Here is a 25,526-nt window from a genome sequence, read left to right on the forward strand (position 1 = left end):
TCCCATCCAGACCTATTGGCTTTGCCAGTGTTTGCTTCAATCGCCGTATATTTCTGGGGCTATGGCCGTTATCATCCACATAAAACAATCATCTCATCATTGTGGCCCATGGATATCCTGTTGAAGACACCCACTCGCCCGTACATCCGGGCCCGCAGTGATAAGGCTCGTAAAGAGCAGTATTCCCGCCCAGCAGATACTGCACTGATAGGGGTGGCTCTTGGGCCATTTGTTTGGGAGATTGCTATATGTTGTCTGTGTCAATGTATGGACTAATACATTACCAAGTAAGAACACCCTAGGTATATCCGGTGCTTTAGACATTCGTGAAAGCATAAAGGTGCCTTCCAGAGGAGTGCTTAATACAAAGACAATTCCAGGCACGAGACGACATCAAAACACAGTGACGAAGAATAACATCGACGAGGGCAACATCAAGGAAATACAAGGGAATACCTTAAAAGGAGCCTCCGAGAAGATGTCGGCCGTGAACATCATCATACTTACGGTGCTACTTGCCTTAGTACATGGCTCGAAGGACATCTTTATTAAGGTAAGCTTTACTGACGCCCAACATCTGTGGTGGTAGAAGTGTTGTGGGTGCTCTCTTCAAAATGGCCAGCTTGTATTTCTAGAAATTATATGGTCAATCATGACTTTGATTTTGTCGTTTGCTGTATGATGAGTTGACTTACCATTATGTTACTGCGTTCGGACTGATTTATGTTATGTTGTTTTGTTATTTGTACAGTGTGCAGGCTTCCTTAGTATGACTTCGTAGCACTTATGGCTGTTAGAGCGTGTCTCACCTCAAGAGTTTGGAATTCCTATCAGTGCCATATTTCAAAATGATGCCACCCCTGCAGAAGAGACCCCCGACCTTTACATACCTTACAGATATTCCTAGACTTTGGAATGGGCGGTAGCCCCCAGAAAGGTGGTGGTGTGTGGGTTGGGGAGGAAGGAACTTGCAGGAGCCTCCAATGTTCCCATTCCAAGTCAGAAGCTGAACCATCCTGAGAGAATACGAACGGGTTATTCTATTCTGGCGAGTCTCTAGTTGGTTGGCACGTTCATGTTCAATGAACTGAGGGTTTGTGATTTTTGTGTCATATAGTTCTGCAGAAGGCAATTACGAACCTTTTTACACATTTTAATAACCTTAGGAATATACATGCGTTCTGTACATTTCTGTCTTCCATTCATCCCTGCTTTTGTCTCAAAACCAATGTATATATATATGTACAAGTTTACTAATGCTGGTATAGACCGAACCAAGCAGGAACGCAACAGAGTGCTAAACACGGGTAAGAGTCTAGAGTAGAAAACACTCGAATACATAGGTGTTGCTAATCTAATCTCTAGGTTGTTGTGAAAGGATGCTCCTTTGAAGAAATTGGTCTACGTTTTCTTCTTGAATTTCAGAAGAGATGGCGTGGTTTTGATGTTAATGAGTATGTTGTTCAACTTCCTCTGTGCATTGATGGAGAAGGCTTTTCCTTCTTGTGTCTTTTGGTCTCCAGTCTGGTGGTGCCCAGGCTCCTGGTGTGTAGTAATCCCCAGAGGTAGTTAGTTTCCCAATAAGGTACATTTCTTTGATGAACTTTGAGGTGATGAAGCTCGTTTTGAAAATGGTTCGGGCATGAAGGAAGTACCAGTTAATTTCGGGGGGGGGGGGGGGGGGGAGTGTACTTGTTAATTTCCTTCATTATTGGGGTGATATAGTTGAGATTCATCATTGGTGAAGTGTGTTTATACTCATGCGAGTATCCTCATGTGTCAAGGATATTTTGCACTTGTTCGTACATTGTTTTTGCACAGAAAGTTGTGTGGATCTTAAAAAGCTAGGTGCATCTTTTCCACTTCTTTTTGACTATGTTCATGTGTGAATGATGGGTATTATATTAAATACAAAAAGAAGAGGATGGATAAAAGAAAACAAATGTAGAGTTTCAAGTTTAAATACTACGACGCTGCAGTCAAATCGGCGGTGCACGTTTTGGGCGGCTGGTCTTGCCGCAGCCCTCTTTTTGGGCCGAGACTTGTTTTCTCGACCGCGGCGTGGCTGGGGAGTCCTCTCTTGGGCTCTGGGTTGCACCACGTTTGCTTGCGGTCCCTGTAATTCTTCTTACCTGCTTGCTGGACTTCTTTTTTCTCTTTTTATTTCCTTCTTTTTTCTTTTTCTTCTTGTGGCCATATTTTCTTCTTTCCAGGTGTCTGTGTTTCCTTCCCTGCATGCATTGCACTACCTTTTCTACAATGGCAATTTTTCCCTTCACCTGTATGTAGCTTTCCCAATCTAAGATGGTACCTTTAGTTCTTCCTGCATGTCACTTCCTGTTTGTCAGTATATAAGTACAGAAGGTCTTCTTTTCCTTGCATTGCAAACACTTCCGTCCTAGTGGTGCTCCTCGCTCCTGCTCCCTTTGGACTTATCCTGTTTTTTTTGCCTGCAGTTTTGTTGTTCCTGATTCTTTATTCTTGTCAGCTTTTCTTTTGCCTCTTTTCAGGAGTTCCTGTAATCTGAGGTTTTTTCCCAATTTTGTTTTTTTTCTCTGGGACGCCTTCTGGAGGTTACAGCCTGCTAGGTGTTTTATTGTCAGCAACACTGTGGTTACTGGAAAGGGTCGCCCTTACCTTGGTCAGTCCAGAACAAGCAACAAACCAGTTTGTGCCCATAGACTGGCAGACTACAGCGGTAAGAAGCATGCAAACTGTGACAGATTGCAACGCCCAAAGATTCAGCGTTGCTCTGGAACCTCCTGAAAACGTTGTGGAAACTGCACAATCCATGCTTCATACCGTACAACAACAAGCCCAAGAGTTACAACAACTGCGTGCAGAGAATACAGCACTGAGACAAGCCTTGGTTTCTCTATCCATTGATATAACTACTGTCTCTGCCTCAACAGCACGTTATTCTGGAGATATGAACAAGTTAAAAGAATTCCTAGATTCCTTAAGGGCATATTTTGCATTTTGACCCACTCAGTTTACAGAAGATAAGAACAAAGTGAGTTATCTGATCAGCACCTTGTCTGGCCCAGCCCTAGCTTGGTCAACTGCCTTGGTAGCCGATGGTAAGTTTTTATTGTCAAACTATTCAACCTTTATTAAGGCCTTTAAACAGATGTTTGAACGACCTGGACTGGAGGCCCTGGCTGAAGAAGCTATATGCGATATACAATAGGGCAATTAGGATGTCCTGAATTATATAATCTGTTTCAAACAGCTAGCGGCTGAAGACGTAAGGGGTGTCTATATTTTGGCAATGTGGGTCACTTGATTCAAATGTGTCTTATGCGTCCTTCCAGATCTTCGGGAAATGCCAACTCCCGTCCCCTGTGAGAAGGAAGGGGACGGGAGGTGTTGAGATACCTTCTATCTGCTCTTCAAAGAAAAATTCCATAGCTCTCTTTATATTGTCCATAATCCTACAGTGACCTAATAATCAAGAAGAACAAGTCTTCACATTTTGGATTGTGGAGCAAGTGGAATTGTTTTAGATGAGAAATGGGCTAAAGAAAAAGGAATACCTTGTGTTCTTAAAGAGATACCAGAACATCTCCAAACAGTTGATGGCTCTCCTCTAACCTTTGGACCAGTGGTTGATACCAGTCCTACCCTTTGTTTGCAATTCAGGAGACATCAGGAATACATTACTTTCGCCTCGATTTCTTCCCCTAATCATACTGTGATTTTGGGCATTCCTTGGCTAACACAACACAATCCATATATTAATTGGGAGAAAAGGACTATATCGCTTTCATCTTAATTTTGTCAACAACATTGCTGTTAACGGACTTAAGGGTCCCATCATAACCCCCAAAGAAGCTAGTGGTACCATCAACACGATCCAAGGAGTGCCCAGCTGCTATCAAAAATACTGTTACATGTTCCAGAAATCTATGAAGCCCATTTTGCCTCCACATCGGGAATATGACTGTACCATTCTCTTGATACCTGGGGAAGTGGTTCCATTTGGAAGAATGTATTCCTTGTCTGAACAAGTAAAGAAGGTACTTAAAGAATACGTAGATGAAAACATGCAGAGTGGATTGATTGCTCCCTCTTCGTCACCTGCCGGGGCTCCTCTTTTCTTTGTGCCAAAGAAGACTAAGGATCTACTCCCCTGTATCGACTTTAGAGAGTAGAATAAGATCACCATCAAGGATAGGTATCCCCTACCCCTTATTAAGGGTGTCTTAGAAGCAGTGCAAGGAGCCAAGATATTCGCCAAGTTGGATCTGTGGGGTGCCTATCATCTTTTACGAATTAAGGAAGGTGACGAATGGAAAACAGCATTCCATACTCCTTTAGGCCATTTTGAATGCCGCGTTATGCCTTTTGGCCTCACCAACGCACCTTCCATACTCCAAAGAGTTATGGACTCGGTGTTCTCTTATCTTTTGAGTCAAAGTGCTGTAATATATCTAGATGACATTCTGATGTATTCTCGTTACCCCGAACACCATACTAAGCATGTTCTTCAGGTTTTAGAAAGACTCCGACAAAACAATCTGTACTGTAATCCTAAAAAATTTGAATTCAACAAGACCGAGGTACTATGGGGGTCATTTCAACCTTGGCGGTCTTTTCACAAGACCGCCGTCCTGAAGACCACCAGTGCTGGCGGTTTTCTGCTTGGCGAATTATGACTGCTGACAGCCCTCTGTCCTTTTCCGGACGGAGAGCCGTCAGCAGCCATACTGGTGGTCGGCGGGGAAGTGGATGTTGCTCCACCTCCACCGCCCCGTCAACAGAACACGTGATTCGGCGTGGCGGTGTTCTGTTGACGGGGTGCTGGCGGCGGAGCAGCCCCCATGGATCACGTCCCCTCCCGGAGGATCAACAGACCAGGTAAGTTGATCGTCCGTTAGGGGAGGGGGTGGGCGGGTGTTGTGTGCATGCATGGGGGTGTGCGTGTGAGTATGAAGAGGGTGTGTGTGAGTGCGTGTATGTATGCAGGGGGTGTAGTGTGTTTGGAAATGTGTGCATGTCTGCCTGTATGTATGTCTGTATGGATGTGTGTGTGTATGTCTGAATGTGGGTGTGCGTGTATGACTGTGTGTGTGTCTGTTGGCATGTTTGTTAGTGTGTGTGCGGGTATGTGTGTTGGTGGTGTCTGCATGCGTGTCGGGTGTGTGTCTGTGTAGTGATGTCGGGGGTAGGGGTGAGGAGGGGGTTCCTGCCACCTTTGGGGTGGCAGGGGGGTGGGGGGTTTTGGGGAAGGACTAGGGGTGGGGATGGGGGGTGGGGGAGACCCCTATCAGTGCCAGGGAAGGAATTCCCTGGAACTGATAGTGCTTACCGCCATAGATTTCATGGCGGTGCCCAACCCCATGAAATCCATGGCAGTCAGCCGGGTCATGATACCGCCAGCGGTCTTGTGACGGTCGCCGGGCTGGAGACCCAAGTCTCCAGCCAGCGGTCGTCTCCGCCCTGGCGGTTGCTTCGGAGAAGTGGTGGATGACCATGGCGGTAACCACCATGGTCATAATTCCAATTTTTCTACCGCCAGCCTGTTGGCGGTAAGACCACCACTTCTCCGCTTACTGCCAAGCAGAGGACCGCTAACAGTCTGCTGCGGCTGCGGAATTCCGCTACAGCTATTACGACCCACAGGCCGGAATCCGCCAAGATCCAGACACCCACACAAACTCCGCCACAACAAAAGGTCAGTGATAAACTGGCGATAACAAAACCGACACCGTCAAGCCAACAGGAATATGCCCACACTATTACGACCCACGAATCCATGCGGCGGTCTTTCAACCGTGGTATTCCATTGCCGGTACACACCGCCGTGCTCAAAATACACACACATTTACGAAACACAACCACATTGGACAATTCCAAATACACACACCTGATACACATAGACACACCACTCCCACACACTCAGTACAATATAAAACACACACCCACATCACCCACAAACCCCTTCAACAAAAATTGAGAATGAAGCCCAGAGAGAGACACCACCATCAACAATACTAGCATCCAGAGGCACACAACACCATCACTCACACAACATCCATGCACCTCAGACAACACACACAAACACATCCCCACACACATCACAACACACACCACCTCACTCATCGCCCGCACCACATCATGGCACCGCAAAGACACCCCAGGTTCTCTGAGGAGGAGCTCAGGGTCATGGTGGAGGAAATCGTCCGGGTAGAGCCAAAGCTATTCGGATCACAGGTGCAGCACACCTCCATAGCTAGGAAGATGGAGCTACGGCGCAGAATCATAGACAGGGTCAACTCAGTGGGACAGCATTCAAGAACTAGGGATGACATCAGAAAGAGGTGGAACGACATACGGGGGAAGGTGCGTTCCGTGGTCTCAAGACACTAGATTGCAGTTCAGAGGACTGGCGGCGGACCACCACCTCCTCCCCCACAATTAACAACATGGGAGGAGCAGGTCTCGGCTATACTGCATCCTGAGGGCATCACAGGAGTAGCAGGAGGAATGGACTCTGGAAAGTCAACTCTTAACTATTACATCCCCCACCCTACCTGCATGCTATCACATACCCCACCCTCACCCCCATCACTCCAACACCTCACAAATGTCCCACTATCACAACCCACACATCCCAACACCAAGCCCTGCAAGCAACACCAAAGCATGGACACTCATCACCAAAGCATGTCCACTACAGATACCCACACAGATCCCCAAACCAATTATCACACAAGGTCCTACACAAGAATGCAAGCACTGGAGTACAGGGTACCCACCCATTGCACACAATGGCACACACAGATGCAATAATCATGCCTTTAAACCCCTGCAGGACCCCTACCCAACATCACCGGACAGGAGGTTCCAGACATGTCCACTCCCCCCACAGAAGAGGCCCACAGTGATGACAGCAGCTCTGTCCAACTGGATCAAGATGACCAGCCTGGCCCATCTGGGACCTCGGGACAGCCGGTTCCCCTGACACTGGCACAAGCCACCACAGAGCCGCCCCCCTCAGGAAACACCAGCACAGCACCCACCCAGCGGGCCCATCCCTCTGTTCCCAGGACACGTCAAGCAGCAGTGTCTCCACCACTACAGGGAGCCCAGGCAAACCCACCATCCCAAGAAAATCAGGGAGCTGGGGGCAGTGGCAGTGGGCACACGGTTCAGGGGACAGAGGGACAGGATAACAGGAGAAATGGGAGGACTGCTGTGCGACAGGGGGAGGACAGGCCCAGGGAACCCACTCTCCACGAGGCCCTCTCCAACATCATGGGAGCGTACCATCATTCCCAGGAGACAATGGCAACGGTACTGGCCAAGTTTCAGGAGACCCAGCGGCTGCAGGAGGAACAGTATTTGAGGATCAGGGAGGAACTTAGGTCCATCAACACCATCCTGGTCACCATTGTAGGGGTGCTGAAGGACCTTGTGAACACCAGGTGGGACACTGTGGCACAACAAGGGGCCCCTGACACTAGCCTGGATGATGAACAGCCCACCACCTCCGCTAGTGCTAGTGGACAGGTGGCACTGCCACAGGACCACGACACCAGCACCCCACCCCCTGCAGAAGGAGAACCACCCCGCAAACGGTCCCTGAGATCCAGGACAAAGACAGAGAACAATGTCAAGACCCCCGCCAGGAATAGAGACCCCCCTGAATGTCAACCCTCTGTCCCACTTTAACACCCTGTCATTCCATCAAATGCACTAGCTCAACTTCCTACCCCCCTTTGGACAATGCACCTGTGAAACAAATAGACTGGACTCTGCCATGGACATTCCTCCACCATCACCCCTGCCCATTTTACAAAGCCCTCCACTATTTTGCACTAAAATAAACACCCTTGAATCACAAAACAAGCTGGAGTCAGTCTGTGCTTTCCCAAATGTGTATTTGCAATAACTATGGAATATAGCAATGTTGATTGTATTATCAACATACCAATGTAACACACCTCTAGTCCATGAGGTAATATAGCAGAGGTCACACAGTGGGACCCACATCTGTGAAATGGAAAGGCAAAGTGACAAGACAAGGTCCATACACTGGGTGAACGTGACTGACATATGATAGGTCTAACAATTGTATGAGAGGTGTGAGGCAGTGACATCTTCTCACCTGTGTCTCACTGGAAGTATTGCTGGATAACGTTGTTTCTATTGTCGATATCCTCGTCTTCTGCCTTCTCTTCTTCACTGTCCACAGGCTCCACAGCTGCCACAAGACCTCCTTCTGGACCATTCTCCTGCAGAAAAGGCACCTGTCGTCGCCATGCTAGGTTGTGCAGCATACAGCAGGCCACGATGATCTGGCACACCTTCTTTGGTGAGTAGTAGAGAGAACCACCTGTCATATGGAGGCACCGGAACCTGGCTTTCAGGAGGCCGAAGGTCCTTTCGATCACTCTCATAGTTCGCCCATGGGCCTCATTGTAGCGTTCCTCTGCCCTTGTCCTGGGATTCCTCACTGGGGTCAGTAGCCATGACAGGTTGGGGTAACCAGAGTCACCTGCAAATGTCGAGGGACAACTGTTAGACACACACTAACCCTTAGGGACAACCCCAGACCCAGACAACTATTCACAGGGTATAGGGTCCTTGTCCTCACTATTAGCCACACACAGTGCCTCTGGAGTTGCCCCATCACACAAGGGATGCTTTTATTCCTCAGAATGTAAGCGTCATGAACTGAGCCAGGAAACGTGTCATTCACATGGGAGATGTACTGGTCAGCCAAACACACCATCTACACATTCATTGAATGATAGCTCTTCCGGATTCTGTACACGTGTTCACTCCTGCAGGGGAGTACCAAGGCCACATGTGTCGGAACAATGGCACCTTTGATGTTGGGGATATGTCCCAGGGTATAGAAGTCACCTTTCACTGTTGGCAAATCCTCCACCGGAGGGAAAACGATGTAGCTGCGCATGTGTTTCAGCAGGGCAGACAACACTCTGGACAACACGTTTGAGAACATAGGCTGGGAAATCCCTGATGCAATGGCCACTGTTGTTTGAAAAGACCCACTTGCCAAGAAATGGAGTACTGGCAGGAGCTGCACTAGAGGGGGTATTCCTGTGGGATGGCGGATTGCTGACATCAGGTCTGGCTCCAACTGGGTACATAGTTCCTGGATTGTTGCACAATCAAGTCTGTAGGTGACTTTTACGTGTCTCTCTTCCATTGTCGACAGGTCCACCAGTGGTCTGTAAACCGGAGGATGCCACCATCTCACCACCTGCCCCAGCAGACGTACCCTATGGAGGAGAACAGCAAGGAGATAGTCAGCCAACACTGAGTTATAATTAAATGTCAGTAGCAAACATTTGTAAATCCGCAATGTGCCTGTTACTGTGTGTATGCAAGGCCCAGATAGGTGTTCCACAGTTAATATTAATGCCATGTGGCCGCCTGAAATGGCGGCTGCCTGACCTGTAAGGTGGGACAAGGGGATATGAGGTAACTGCGCTGGCGGTCTGCACCGTCGCAGTAGGCGGTCGAAGACCGCAGCGCAGTCCTGCATTGGTAAACATTGGACCCTATGGGCCCCAGGAGCCAATGACGATGTACGCCAGTGGTGACGGTACACACCGCCGCGGATTTGACCGTCATTTTATGTCTGTTCACTCACTTGATACTCGACCTTTGACAGGAGAGGACCTACACTGCAAGTGCTGCTGTGACCTCAGTCTGGAAGCGACAATGGCTCATGTGTCTGGGGAAAGGGCCCCTGCCTTCACTTCGGAGGAGTTGCAGAAGTTAGTGGATGGGGTCCTCCCCCAATACACGCTTCTCTACGGTCTTCCAGACAAACAGGTGAGTACAGTGTGAGCATGCTGCATGGAGTGGTGAGGATGGAAAATACATGGGGGGAGGGGACTGAGGCCTGCATGTGCGGACGGTGAGTGTATGTGCGTCAGGGCAAGGGTGGGACGTGGGCCAATGACTGTGATGGTCCGGACGGTTTACAGTTTTTCCTTTTCCCCTGTACTATTCCTCTAGGTCAGCGCCCACCAGAAGAAGGATATTTGGCGTGTCATCGCCAAGGACGTCCGGACCCTGGGGGTCCACCACAGATGGAGCACCCACTGCCGTAAAAGATGGGAGGACCTTCGCCGCTGGAGCAAGAAGAAGGCTGAGGCCCAGCTGGGGATGGCCGTCCAACATGGGAGGGGTGCCCCTTCACAGCATGACCCCCCTGATGTTCCGGATCCTGGCGGTGGCTTATCTGGAGTTGAATGGGTGCTTGAGGGCATCACATCTGCCACAAGGGGGTGAGTACCGTCACATCCATCTGAATCTGCATGTATTACGAGGTTTCTGGGTGGGGGAGGTGGGCAGTGGGTTACCCTAGGCCAGGGCGAGCTTTGTAGGCAAGGACCCTTTGTGAGGCAGGCTATGTGGCACCCCAACCCTACCAGTGGTAAGAGCCATCTACACCTAGTCAGGCTCCTGTGACTTCCATGTGTGCAGCAATCGGGCATAGGCCTTGTACCCCATGGCCCTGTGATTACTCTAGGAACTCTAAGTGCATGGCGTATTGCAGAGGGCTGCTGTTTTTGTAGTGTCCACCAACGGTAGTGGTATTGCATGCACTAAACATGTCTTTCTTCTGTCTTTCCCCCAACCTTTTTGTGGTCTCCCTGTTCTTGTGTGCAATAGCATCATCAGGCGGAGGAGCAGTGTACCAGAGCAGGAGGGAGCTGCATCCCACTTGTCCCTGGAGGGCGAGACAACGGAGTCTGAAGCCACCAGTGTGACGGAGGGCGAGGGGAGCTCCACGGCGGGGACAGGAGGTGACTTAAGCGACAGTGACTCTGATGGGAGATCCCTTGCGGTGGCGGCCCCTCTGTGTCCCCGCCTCAACAGGTACAGCCGCCACCCCCCCAGCACCACCTTCCCAGCAGCTCCTCAGCGTGTCTCCCCTGGCCGCTCACCCAGGAGGGTGGGCATCTCCTTCGCCCCAGGCACCTCAGGCCCTGCCCCAGTCAGCCCTGCTGCCCTCAGTGAGGAGGCTGTTGACCTCCTGAGATCCCTCACTGTTGGGCGATCTACCATTCTGAATGCCATCCACGGTGTTGAGAGGCATTTGCAACAAACAAATGCATACCTGGAGGGCATTCATTCTGGCCATGCAGCCCAAAAGAGAGCATTTCAGGCTCTGGCCTCAGCACTGATGGCAGCCATTGTCCCAGTGTCCAGCCTCCCCCCTCCAACTTCCTCCACCCAGACCCAATCCCCTGTACCTCAGCCTATGCCACGCACACCATCAGACCAGCATGCACAAACCTCATCACACAAGGGTGGCTCAGGCAAACATAAGCACCACACATCCCACAGGCACTCACACAAGCATCATTCCCATGCAGACATACCAACATCCACTGCCTCCACTGTGTCCCCCTCCTCCACGTCGTCCTCCTCCCTCCCAGTCTCGTCTCCACTCACACCTGCATGCACTGCATCCTCAGCCACTACCTCCATCACCAGCACGCCCATCAGCACACACCGCTCATGTGCATTCACCACCCCCACTACCATTTACACATCCCCTGTGTCCTTTACCAGTGTGTCTGTGAGCCCACCTCCCAAAGTACACAAACACAGGCACACACCCACCCAACAGCTATCCACCTCACAACAGCCTCCAGCCCATGCACCTTCACCCAAATACAGCATTCATACACCTTCTACAACCACTACCTCTTCCTCCACTCCCAAACCCCATCTATCTACCCGTCCCAGTGTGTCTAAAAAACTTTTCCTGTCTAACATTGACCTCTTCCTTACACCTCCCCCCCGTCCGTCCCCTAGGGCCAGGCATTCCAGGTCCCAACCCAGCACTTCAGCCACCACATCACCGGGCACAGTGGTCCCAGAAACAGCATGCTTTTGTAGTGCGCCAAGCATCAGGGCAGCCAGTGTGCCACGCAGCGAGGGCAAGGACATTCCGCCACCTGCGAAAGTTAAAAAGTTGCTCACACCCCGTAGGGAGAAGGCGAAGACACCTGCCACCAAGGACTCAGGGAAAACAAAAGGGGATGGTAGCAAGACAGCTGCGCCACCATCCAAGTTGGGGAAGGGCCAGAAAATCAAGGGCTGGTCAGCAGAGGACATGGTGGCACCGACTATGGGACCAGTGTCACACCTTCTGTCCACGTCGACCGGTACGGTGGAGAAGACCGCCACCTGCACCACCACCTGCACGCCAAATGCCCCGCAGTCACTGAGCCTGCCACCAGTACCTCCACCAGAACCGCTGCCACAGAGTCCGCCACCAGCACTGCTGCCACAGAGTCCACCGCCAGCACTGATGCCACAGAGTCCGCTGCAAGCACCGCTGCCTCAGAGTCCGCCGCCAGCACCTATACCACAGAGTCCGCTGCCAGCACCAATGCCACAGAGTCCGCCGCAAGCACCGCTGCCACAGAGTCCGCCACCAGCACCGATACCACAGAGGCCGCCACCAGCACCGCTGCCACAAAGTCCGCCGCCAGCAGCGATGCCACAGAGCCTGCCGCCAGCACCGCCGCTACTGACACCGCCGCAAGCACCTTCAGCGGCCCTGCGAGATCCTGAGCCAGTGGCACCACCGCAGGCATGGCTGCCATCCCCAGTGGTCAGTCGACCGAGCCTGGTGGTCAGTTCCAGGAGCCTGGGCAGCTTCCATGATGCACCACCTTCAGTTGAGAAAAGCATCCACTACCTCAGTCCTTGGCAGGATGAAGCACTCTGGGCACAAAGCCCCCTCCAGAACCAGTGGAGTATCACATCCACTACCTCTGTCCTTGGCAGGATGAAGCACTCTGGGCACAAAGCCCCCTCCAGAACCAGTGGAGATTCGCATCCACTACCTCAGTCCTTGGCAGGATGAAGCACTCTGGGCACAAAGCCCCCTCCAGAACCAGTGGAGAAAGGCATCAACCTGAGAGACTGTGGCTTTGCACTCCCCAGGATACAGCAGTGGGCAAACCACCCACTGGAGAGACTTGAGAGACTGTGGCTTTGCACTCCCCAGGATACAGCAGTGGGCAAACCACCCACTGGAGAGACTTGAGAGACTGTGGCTTTGCACTCCCCAGGATAAAGCAGTGGGCAAACCACCCACTGGAGAGACTTGACACTGTGGATTTGCACTCCCCAGGATACAACAGTGGGCAAACCACCCAGTTAAAAGACTTGAGTGACTGTGGCTTTGCACTCCCCAGGATACAGCAGTGGGCAAATCAGCCACTGGAGAGACTCGAGAGACTGTGGCTTTGCACTCCCCAGGATAAAGCAGTGGGGAAACCAGCCACTGGAGAGACTTGAGAGACTGTGGCTTTGCACTCCCCAAGATACAGCAGTGGGCAAACCACCCACTGAAAAGACTTGAGAGACTGAAGCTTTGCACTCCCCAGGATACAGCAGTGGGTAAACCAGCCACTGGAGAGACTTGAGAGACTGTTGCTTTGCACTCCCCAGGATAAAGCAGTGGTCAAACCACCCACTTGAGAGACTTGAGAGACTGTGGCTTTGTACTCCCCAGGATACATCAATGGGCATGGAGCCCCCTCATGGAGCAGTGGTGTTGTGCACTCATCCTGCTGAGGTACCCCCCCTTCCCTTCCCCCTGAGGTGCCTGTTTCTTTTCGATATGATGCCCCTGCAGTGTTCTCTCCATTTGAAGTCTGGTATCGAGTGTGGGCTTCACCCATGCATTTTGGGCCCAGTGGCCCACAGACAATAATCTGTGCACTATCCAGACTTGTGTAGTTGGTGTACATAATTGTATATATTGTATTTCGGGTTTTGACTACCGGTTTTTTCATGATTACAATCGTTCAACTCATTTCCTTTTGTCCTTGCGTTCTTGAAGGGGGGTTGGAGTGGTGTAAATGTAATGTTGCAGCATGTATTTGTGTGTATGTTGTAGTGGGTGAGGGTGGGGGTGGGGGTGTTGTGTGTTGTGTGTGTGTGTCACTCTCTTTTCCAACCCCCTCCCCTGTATGTGCAGTACTCACCGTGGTCGTCGCCGCCGTCTTTGTTGCTCCTGATAGAGGAGCAGGAATACCATCGCAGGGAGTATTTGGAGTTCTGGCTCCATGGCGTCATGGTTCCTTGTGGGGTGTGGAGAGGTGAGCGTTTTCCCTTCCAAGTCCTGTTTCCACCGTGTTTTTGTTCACGTTGGTTCCACCCCGGAAAAGGTGGCGGATTGGCCTCTCATAATAGTGTGGGCGGGACATTGTCTTCCGCCTGTCTGTTGGCGGTGACCGCCAAGCTGTTTGTGTCTACCGCTGTGGCGGTCGGAGTGTTAAAGTGGCTGTCTATGTTGGCGGTTTCCGCCATGGTCATGATTCAATTTTTTTTCCGCCGGCCTGTTGGCGGTCTTACCGCCGATTTGACACCGACCGCCAGGGTTGTAATGAGGGCCTCAGTGTTTTCTAGGGCCATCCAACTTTTATCGACAATTCACAGAGGACTTTGCCCAACAACAAGGCCTTATAACCCAGACCATCAAAAAAGAAAACCGAAAGAAGGGTTTCGTTTGGACTGAAGATGCAAAAAGGGCCTTTCAGACTCTTAAACGTGCCTTTACTCAAGCCCCGATATTACGTTATCCTGACACTACTAAAAAATCCATAGTGACCACTGATGCATCGGACAGAGCAATTGGAGCCGTGTTACTACAAAGACAAGACGACGAAGGCTTAGAGCATCCTTTCTTTTGTATATCTCACATATTGACAGATGGTAAATGTAACTATTCTGTGTTGGAAAGGGAATTGCTCACTTTAAAAGCCGCGTGCAAAGAATGGAGGCATTTCCTGATGGGTACTAAGGAGACATTTGAAGTCTGAACTGATCATAGTAATCTACAATGCCTCCGCATTTTTCAATGTTAAAACCGTTGTCAAGCTAGATGGGCTTTCTTTTTCAGTCAGTATGATTTTGTAGTCATATACATACCTGGGTCCCAAAACCTTGTGGCAGGTGCTTTATTCCGCCGTTATCCGGAAGCACGATTACTTCTTCCCCACATATCATAGAACCATGTTGAATCATTGGAGTTGTACAATCATTTCCTGACCGCGTGAAATAAGAAAATCAGACTCTACTTCTTGAAGACTGGAACGCTTTATGTCCTCACTTACAAAAGAAACAGGAATACTATTATCATCAAAACACCTTGTTTCTGCCTACTAAGAAAGTTCATACAGAAGCCTTGCAAATGCATCATGACTCTCCTATTGCTGGACACCATGGTATCAAGAACATGCAGGAACTGGTCCTCCGCTCCTTCTGGTGGTCAACTTTAAAGACTGAAATTGAAACATATGCAAATTCTTGCCAAATATATGCTCAAACCAAGTTACTCCGAACCAAGCCAGCAGGTTTATTGATTCCCTTGCCTGTTCCATCCGTTCCGTGGCATACGCTGTCCACAGATTTTATATGTTCTCTGCCATCTTCTGCAGGACAACATGTCATAATGATAACCATTGACCCGTTTACCAAAATGGCTCATTTTACAGCCTTGAAGAAATTACCCACCACTAAGGAAATGAGCCAAATCCTCATCCAGGATATATTTTGCCTATGTGGCCTTCCACAAGTAATCATTTCTGATCAAGAACCCCAATATGTGTCCCATTTTTGGAGAGCTTTTTGTAACTTTTTAACCATAGATGTTGCTCTCTTCTGGTTTCCATCCTCAGACTAATGGTCAAACGGCACACCTAAATCATGGGTTGCAACAATATTTATGCTGTTTTTGTAATGTCATTCAAAGCAATTGGTTCTCAAATCTTCCGTTGGCTGAGTTTTCTTATAGTAATACGATCCACAGTGCAACAGGTTCCTCTCCATTTTTTTTGTACTTAGAGTTTCCATCCTACAGCTTTTCCTAATGTCACTCATGAACACTCCACTGTTCCAGCAGTTACGTCAGTTGCTCGAAGTCTTCACCATATACAGGACTTGATATGTACCAATCTGTTAGCTAAAAAGCATTGTATGAAAAAAGTAGCTGATACCTGGCGTACTCCTGCTCCATTTTACCAGCCTAGGAATAAAGTATGGCTTTCTTCTAAGTTTCTTCCCTTTTGTGTGTCCCAGAATAAGTTCAAGCCCCGTTACTATGGACCCTTTAGAATACTGCACGTGTTGAATCCAGTCTCTGTTCGACTTCGTTTACCACGGACCTGGAAAGTTTATCCAGTTTTTCATGTTTCACAACTCAAGCCTTTTGTTCCTGATCCATATCACAGACATGCCCGTTGTCCTCCTTCTCTTTTGGTTGATGGCCATTCTGAGTATGAGGCACAGGAGATTTGTGATTCCTGCATTTTTCGGAATGCCTCCAGTTTTTGGTTCACTGGAAAGGATATCCCATTAGTTACTTTTCTTTGGCGGATGCTTCCTCTGTCCATGCTCCCCTCTTGGTCCGCAACTTTTTTCAACATTTTCCGGGCAAACCTGGAGCTTCAGAAGGGAGACCTACTGTGATGCCACAGGGATCCACGGCGTCCCCCTCGTGTGCCGTGGTCAGATTGGCGGTCCGCTTTTTGGGCAGCTGGTCCAGTTGTTGGGTGCTTTTTGGGCCGCAACTTGTTTTCTCGACCGCAGCGTGGCTCGGGAGTCCTCTCTTGGGCTATGGGTCACGCCACATTTGCTTTTGGTCCCTATAGTTTTTCTTACCTGCTTGCTGGACTTCTTTTTTCTCTTTTTCTCTTTTTCTTTTCTTGTTTTTCCTTTTTCTTCTTGTGGCCATATTTTCTTCTTCCCAGGTGTCTGTGTTTCCTTCCCTGCATGCAATGCACTACCTTTTCTACAATGGCAATTTTTCCATTCACCTGTATGTGGCTTTCCCAATCCAAGATTGTACCTTTAGTTCTTCCTGCATGTCACTTCCTATTTGTCAGAATATAAGCACAGAAGGTCTTCTTTTCCTTGTGTTGCAAACACTTCCGTCCTGGTGGCGCTGCTCGCTCCTGCTTCCGTGTTTTTGGACCCATCCTGTGTTTTTTTTTGCCAGCAGTTTTGTTGTTCCTGATTATTTATTCTTGTCAGCTTTTCTTTTGCCTCTTTTCAGGAGTTTCTGTAATCTGAGGTTTTTTCCTAATTTTGGGGTTTTCCTCTGGGACTCCTGCCTTCTAGGCATTGTATTTTCAGCAGCACTGTTGCTACTGCAAAGGGTCGCCCTTGCCTTAGTCATTCCAGAACAAGTAAGAAACCAGGTGGTGCCCCCAGACTGGCAGACTACATCGGTAAGAAGCCTGCAAACTGAGACAAATACAAATTGATGCACTCTTTTTAATTAGACCTGGTGTTAGCCATTTCGATTTTACTAAAGTTATATGTTTTACTTATTTTATAATGGCTTCAAACAGCACTATGCATTAATTTGCTACTGGTCAATCCCATTTTATGACCACCAACTACAGCATACAGCGTGGTATGGTTCAGCCGTCCTCAGTCATTGGCTACCTTCGATGTGAGTGACAGCATTCTGTCCTTGTACAAGGGTAAATCCACACAAAGTGTTTCCTTAAAAGCTAGGAACTACCATGTCAACGTTTGCTTTTTGAGACCAAAAACATTTTGCCTGTAATCAGTGTTATATTTTTACGTCGCTGAGAGCCCAGAAGCTTCCCCAGTAAGAAGGTTTGCAAAAATTATGCACATACAAAATAAGCATTGACAAATACCAAAGGCTGCCTTCCAATGTCAGACCTATTGGCTTTGTCAATGCTAGTTTCAAAGTGAAGCCCTTAGGTCAGTCTACCTACCTCCGTGAAGCTATAAAAAATTCAAAAGTAACACAACTCTTCGCCAAGGTATTAAGTAACACTAATAGCAGTCACCAGACAATACTTTCACCCCATCAGAAGCTATGGGAAATATTGGAATATGCTTTTAGACTGAAAGGCCTGAAAATACCTTGACAGTACCACTTTCTTTCAGTTTGTAACCTTGGAAGTCAAGTTTGAGGTGCCCTTAAATGAATGACAATGCTTATTTTCAAACATATTCAATTCAGACAAGCAACAATAAATAAATGCATGATTTTACTTTTAGGCCATAATAACAGTGACATCTGGCAACGCCAAGTTTTAATGAAATTATTAATTTATATTAATGTATTTTAAGTGTTGGATTTGCATAGAAATTGATATAATCTAGAGGAAAATAATGCACGCATTTGAAAGTGTGACCACGTGAGTGGCTACCAATGTTTACGAAGTGTACTTTTTAATTGCTGTTTAATATGAAATGATGAGCTTATGTTTGTTTGATGTAGTAATATGTCATATTAAGGGTTGAGTATTATGTATTAGCATTATAAATTGCAGGCCTTAACTTAGCGGAGGTCTTGGCCTAGTTGCACGGCCTCATGTCAAGCTGCTTTTTTTAGGTGTACAATAAAATGTCTGCTTAGTGAATTAAATTGTGATTTTCCACTGTGCTAACCTAATGTGCTTGTAGCTAAAAGCCTTTCTCATGAGAACTGCTAGCTAGAAGATGCTGTTTTTGCTAATGTAACATTGTAAATGTAATGTGTGTAGGACTGACTTTCCCAGGAGAGTACAATGAAGCCACTAACTGGATTACAAACTGCAACAATATTGTTACTAGACGAGCAGGATGAATGAGAACAGCACGGAAGGAGCCAATCATCGACATGTGAACCGTGTTCTAGTAGAAATGTACATTTGAAGTTTTTGTTTTATTGGACAAAGTATGAACATACGATCCCTTGACCAATAGGGACTTGGGAAATAGTTTTGGGAAATCTAATTTAGCCGAACTGCACTGGGAGAAGACAACACATTTGCCCAAATTCTATCTTGCCGTGAGGCATTACATTTTTTCGTCTTGAGAAGAGACGTGCTTAACTTTAATGCTTAAAAAGACTTTGCCTCTCCTGAACTCTGATGCTGAATCATAATGCCTTGTTGACCAGACTGATGTCCTGATGACGAAGACGGTCACAGCTTGCTGATCCAAACAGAGGATAGGTATATTGACTATGAGATTGTTTTCTATGTCTATTTGATTTTCTTTCTAGGTAACAACCGCACTCTTTTGATAGAGCCATAGTTAGATGTTTTTCCAAATTTGTGTTGACTAAGTTGTTTTGCATGAAGCCCAAACATGCTATTCTAATCTGGTGTTAGTTAGGATCCTCACTAATGAAAATCAATACATGGAGCAGCATCTGATGTCTTTTCTTTGCTGAATCTAAATGTATGTGACATCGTTTGTGCAGTTATTTTTGCTATTAATCTGTACTGTAACTTTAGAATGTGTAGTAGCTCTATCTTTGATTAGATTGCGATTCTTTCATCGTTTCTGTCAGCCAGTGTTGTTTCTGTATGTTTATCATTTGATTTTAAGATTATCTTACGTGATGTTAGCAATGTTAATGTAGGGAAATAAAAATTCTAACTTTTACATAAAGGTGTGGTTATTCATGACCGCAAGGTCATGGTGTGTGACAATTACTGACTCCTATTGATTACTAATGTTATTGATTGTATCATTGATTATTGATCATTGATCTGCATGTACTGGACATATGGTGGGAACATCTTAAGCGCAGTCAAAAGTTTCATCTGCCTAATCGCGTCCCCTTGTAAGTTTATTTACCAGACGCGCCAACAGCTCTCAGGTCTCCGATTTTTGCTGATTTCGTTTTTGGGGGCTTAGGACTCTGCGCACTTTACCACTGTTAACCAGTGCTAATGTGCTTGTACTCTCTCCTAAAGCATGTTTAATTGGCTTATACCCAGTTGGCATATTGAATTTACTTGTAAGTCTGGTAAAGTGGTAAAGAGCCTGTAAATTAAATGCTACTAGTTGGTGCGACACTGATTGTGCCACCCACTTGAGTAGCACTTTAAACATGGCTCAGGCCTGCCATTGCAGCCTGTTTGTGAGTAGTTCTAAACTGCCATTTTAACCTGACAAAAGGCCTAAATCTTCATTTTTAATATATATGTCACCCCTAGGGTAGGCCCTAGTCAGCCCAAAGTGCAATGTATTTAAAAAAGTTGGACATGTGCTTTTACATTTTACATGTCATGGTAGTGAAAAACACCCAAAGTCGTTTTTCACTACTGCAAGGTCTAACCCCCCATAGGATAACATTGGAGTTACTTTATTAACTTGTATAAGTGTAACTTCCATCTGGGAACATGTACCAGTTCATGTTTGATGTCTCTGGAATTGGAATTTAAAATCTTAATGTACAGTGAAGTCAGATTTTGAATTACAATTTTGAATATGCTATATTTAGAAAGTTGGCATTTTCTTGCTTTAGCCATTTAGACCTGCAACCTGTCTCTCAGCCACATGACTGGGTGTGGGTGACAGTTGAACTTTGTGTATTCTTCCTAGATAGCCACTCACAAAGGATTGCCTAGGTCTGACTAGATGGACCATCACTGGAAGGATGGGAGGGAGGAGTTGGGCCCAGGCCAACGTATAGGCTGTGTCCTGTCTCCACACAAATGGCTGCATACCCCGTATAGTTAGTCTGGAACCAGAGCTAGAGGGCCGAGCACCTCTGCACTTAAAAATGCATGCCTCTAGAAGCTCCCCTCCACTTAAAAGGCTCAACTGGGTATAAATACTCAATTTTAGACACCAACTCTTCAGTGCACTTCTGGCCGTGTGGATATTCTGTCAGGTAGAAGGACTGCCATGCTGATGAAAGGACTGCCACTCTGCTGTACTGCTGCTCTGAGGGAAATGCTGCCCTGCTGTGTTGACCTGCTGCCTGCTGCCCTCTTTCCTGGGTGAGAAGGACTGGATCTGCACCTCCTGAACCCACCCAGAAGGACTCCAAGGGCTAGTTGTCTGGCCTTTGATCTGAAGCCTCAGGGACACAACAGGCTTCCACCAACCTTGTACCTGCACCTGGACCCTGCCATCTGTGAGACTATCCTGCCAAGTGGTGCCACCTCAGTACTAGACCCTTGGAATAGGGCCTAAGTTGTTCTGCCAGCCTGTTGATCCAGCAGAAGTGACGACTCACCTCTGCTGCACGGAGGAATCTCAAGCAGAAACGACGCATCACCACTGCTGGTTGGATTGGACCCATCACAAAGACTTGCATCTCATGTAAGGCTTTTCTGAACCACCTATGTGTGACTCACATCCCTCGTCGATGGCAGCTTCGACAACAAGGCCGGATTCCACATTGCAGCCTTACAGCTCCTCCAAATTGACTCACTGTCCTGACTGCATGCTGCATCCTCAATGTCGGATCTCACATCACCAGCCATGTCGATGACAACAGAGGCTCTCTCGTCGCAGTCTCACCGTATTTAAAAACTGATGCATCGCTTCATCTACACAACACGTCTTCGACCTGGATCCTCGTAATGCTCCACAAGCCAAGATTTAAGGTACGTGGTTCAGCCGTCTAACTTTTTCCTTGTAGCTGGCCCGTGGTCCATCGTGGTCAACCAGAAGTTGTGACTTTATCCTGGTCTGGCGCAACTAGATATCTACAGTTGGCTCGTTGTGCATTTTGGTGCTATTTGTTTATCTACCAATTTGACTTTTGATATTTTGGACTTGTTTTATTTACTAAAGGCAGTTTTATTTTGATAAGCTGTGTGTCGGATCCTTTTTTATGTGGTGTTTTCACTTTATTAATGTTGGAGTGTTGCACAAATACTTTACAAGTTGCCTCTATATTAAGCCTGACTGCTCTGTGCCAAGCTACCAGAGGGTTGAGCACAGGTTAATTTAAGGGTGGCTTGTGTCTTACCCTAACAAGGATTAGAGATACTGCTTGGCCAGGGCTCACACCCCAGTCAACCCTTTTTCTCACAATAATGAATGGTAATATTGATTTACTAAAGTAGTATGGTTGTGCTGGATTACAATGTATGTAAGAGGTGGCACTGGGGCCATGAGGGGTCTGTGGCTTCCCCATGGGTCATGCAAGAAAATCATAGTATGGGGAGAGAAACCTGATTGGCAGGGAGTCCAGGAGTGTGACTCCCATCGTGTCTCAGAAGGGCTGCATTGAGGGACAGTCACAAAGGATGTGTAATACATTACACCCGGGTGCAGGACAATGCCAGAAGTTGGCATGGGGCAGAAGGCCTGCTGCATACAGTTTCGCTGGTTCTCAGTACCAATCATGTAGTGTCTTGGAAAGGCAGAATTCAAATCGTGCCTCCCTCGCCCCAAGGTCGTGTGCCTCTAAGAGTTCAGCCCGATCCTCTGCCTCGTACCCGTCTGTAGCCTAGCCTGCCATTTGGCATGGAGGCTGTTTTAGGAGAGGAGAAGAGAAAAAGTGTTGGGTTAGAAGGCCATAGAAACCAGATATCAACCCATGGAAGTGGCCCTACATCCTGAGATAGTCTACTACCAGCGAGGACTGTAAGGTCCAGGGACCTGCTCCCCTATGTTGGTGGGGCAATACCACAAATTAAGATATCTCCACAACTGCTGTGGTGGAAGGTCAAACTCCTCGCATGGCTGTAGGAAGGATTTGAGGGCACCCAACTCAATAACGTGGCTCAGACTGACAATGCTTGCTGAGGTCCATTGTGCTCAGTAGAAAACCTTCCCTTCTATACGCATGCTGGCGTTACCCCACAGGGGTGTCTGTTCAAGATGGAGGGAATCCACTCCAAGGCGTCAATGGGCACGTCTCCAGGATTTAATCACAGTCTGTAGAATTGGATTATTTGAATGGGATGGGACATAGGAGGGATAGGCCTTGATGAGAGGACAACAGTGTATGTTCCGTAACAGTGCACTGCAGTGTGTCCGGAGTCACGGGGAGTATATAGGCCAGTTTGGTAGCGATGGAGGGGAAGAGCGCAGTGTTCAACCTAAGGGGAGGCCCAGACCACTACACAGGCAATGCGCGAAGAGTTTGGTCCTGGAGAGGTGGGAACGAGTCGAGCTACAGACAAAAGAGTGGATGCCTTTATCTGCAGACGAAAGTAGGGATAGTGGGGCCAGCAAGGGTATCATGCCGAGGACATAGGTGAATCTAGGTAGCGTCACCATCTGTATAACCTGTACTATGCCCCACATGGACATCCCAAAGTGCAACCATTTTTCAAAAGTCGTGTTTCATGCTGGCGATCAAGGGGTCAAGGTTTGTCAGCCACCATGTGGTCCATACCCCGATTAACAAGGATCACCAAATATTTGAGACGTGAGTGCTTCCAGCTAAAAGGATACCCAGATATTGCCAGAACAGTGGTTATACACAAAATGACCAGCACCTTACTTTTTTCCCAGTTTACTCTGTAACCCAACAGTACTGCAAAGTCATCAATGATGCTCATCGGGGCCCGGAGAGAAGGAGGGAGGTCTGTGAGGGTAAGCAGTATATTGTCTGCATACAGGTACACCTTGGACTTGCCTTCCAGGACAGGGACCACAGGGATGAGTGGGGATTGGCACAGGGAGGCTGGAAGGGACTCCATAGCCAGAAGGAACAGTAGTGGTGACAGCGGATAGTCCAGCTGGGTTCCCCATCGAAGAATCGGTCCAATTGGAAGCCACCGCAGTTCACCTGTGTGATGGGGAAGTCATAAAGCAAGCAAACTTTGGCTATGAAGGTGTACCTCAAGCCAAATCGGTGCAGGGTTATGAAGAGGTACTCCCAGTTATTTTGTCTGAATGCCTTCTCAACATCCAGGAAGAGGGCGAGGACTACAGCCCATTGATCTTTGGCCACCTATAAGGCATGAGCAAGGGTGCAGAGGTGATTCTAGGAGGAGCGACCAGAGACAAATCCCACCTGGGTGTGTGGATCTGGGATGAATATCACCTTGCAGAGGCGAGGCTTCAGGACACTCGTAAGTATCTTAATGTCGCTGTTAAGGAGGGAGATGGGCCTATAGCTCCAAAAGAGTAGGGTGGTCTCTCCCTGGTTTGGGGAGGACCTCTATCACTACTCTATTGGAGATAGCGTAGAGGGGGCCCGTCTGTTCTGCCTCTTGGAAGGCATCACAGAGGGAATCAACAACATCTCTGCCCTCCCACTAATACAATTCTTCAGGGAAGCCATCACTCCGGGGACCTTATGGTAAGTGAGTTAAGGGATGGCCTGTGCGATCACAGTGTTGGTGATCTGTCCCTGTCAGACTTGCTGAGGCTAGGAAGGTGGACGCCTGAGACGAAGGTCTCCAATCATTGAGACTTAATTGTCTGTTCCAGGGTATAGAGGGTCCAGTAAAAATGGGCTTAATTAATTAACAATATCCTGTGGGCGAGTAAGAACAGCACCTTTGGATGATTGTATAGGGGAATGGCAAGTGCTGCTTCCTGCTGGCAGAGTTGGGCTGCAAGCAGGCATCCTGCCTTTTCACCTTGTTTGTAGTGGCAGTTCTCTGAGCCTCCAGAAGGCATATTCAGCTTTGTTTTGAACAGGTTGTTGAGGTCCATTAGGGTCTTTACCAGGTGACAGCGAGTGAGAAGGGAGGGTGTTGCACTGTAAAGACACTTGATGGTCACAATTTCACCCCCTAGATCCCTCTGGCATTTCACCCTCAGAGCGCTGGTCAGGTCTGCATCCCTCATGAGTTGGCCCCAAATGGTTGCCTTCGCATCCACTCACAGCACTCTGTGGGCGTGCACTGACTCCTTTGTTCTCCTCCAGGTATGTGGAGACATGCAGCCCAAGTTTGGACTTGCCCTGGGGTGTGCAATTACAGCACATATTCAGGTGCCATGGCTTCAGGCCTGTAGAAACAAAGCCTAGGTCCAAGGTAAGCAGAATGGGGAAGTGGTTGGAGAGTGCCACATTCAGTATCTGGGAGTCTCAGGTAAGAGCCACTACACAGTGGGAGACCAAGAAATAGTTCAGCCTGGACAGAGTGCCATGCACTGTGGATAGGAAGGTGTATACCCGGTGTTCCAGGTGTGCGAGGCGCCAATGATCAACCAGGCCATGATCAGTGAGTAAGTACATCAGAATGGCCCTATCCGCGTTATTTGCTGTGTCCAGGGGGCCAATGCGATCCAGCACAGCATCTCGTGTCTGGTTCTAGTCCCCCCAGTAAGAAATCGGAGGCCTAATCTCCATGAGAAGGCGGTTAAGCTGAAGAAAAAAGGATGTTTTATACCTCTGGGGGCGTATACCGAACCCAGGCAGATCATCCACTCACCAATCCTCAATTTGGCGAAAACATATTGACCGGACGGGTCTGACAAGGTCTTAAGTGGAAGGGAGGGACCTGCAAGGAAAGATTGCTACCCCACATTTCCTGGTGGGGCCATGGTCTGCCACCTCCGACGGCGGGCAGGTATTATGGAGCACACGCCCCACCCAGTAACGGTGCAACTTCTCAGACTCCAGGCATGAGAGGTGCGTCTCCTAAAGTAGAGATACGTCCACCCACTTGGTATGTAGGTAGGAGAGCACCTTCTGGCACTTGATATAGCGTGTCAGGCCATGGACGTTCCAGGAGACAGCACACAATGAGACGGGAAGTCCGAGGTTGGGTGATGCCATCAGTACGGATACAAGTTATCACCCAACGAGGAGTAGCAGGGTTCGCAAG

At 48.3% G+C, this 25,526-nt stretch overlaps 1 protein-coding gene across 1 annotated transcript in view; it reads left to right on the top strand.

Moving 5' to 3' along the window:
- The first annotated feature begins 294 nt into the window (after positions 1 to 294).
- Positions 295 to 25,526, top strand: part of LOC138302100 (guanylate cyclase activator 2B-like) — a 181,442-nt gene continuing 156,210 nt past the window's right edge. The window contains exon 1 of the mRNA XM_069242483.1: positions 295 to 553. Within this exon, the coding sequence (XP_069098584.1) occupies positions 479 to 553 (75 nt within the window). The 5' untranslated portion in view covers positions 295 to 478. The remainder of the gene's footprint in view (positions 554 to 25,526) is intronic.

The sequence above is a fragment of the Pleurodeles waltl genome, chromosome 6 (genome assembly GCF_031143425.1).
Source record: "Pleurodeles waltl isolate 20211129_DDA chromosome 6, aPleWal1.hap1.20221129, whole genome shotgun sequence".
NCBI classification, from domain to species: domain Eukaryota; kingdom Metazoa; phylum Chordata; class Amphibia; order Caudata; family Salamandridae; genus Pleurodeles; species Pleurodeles waltl.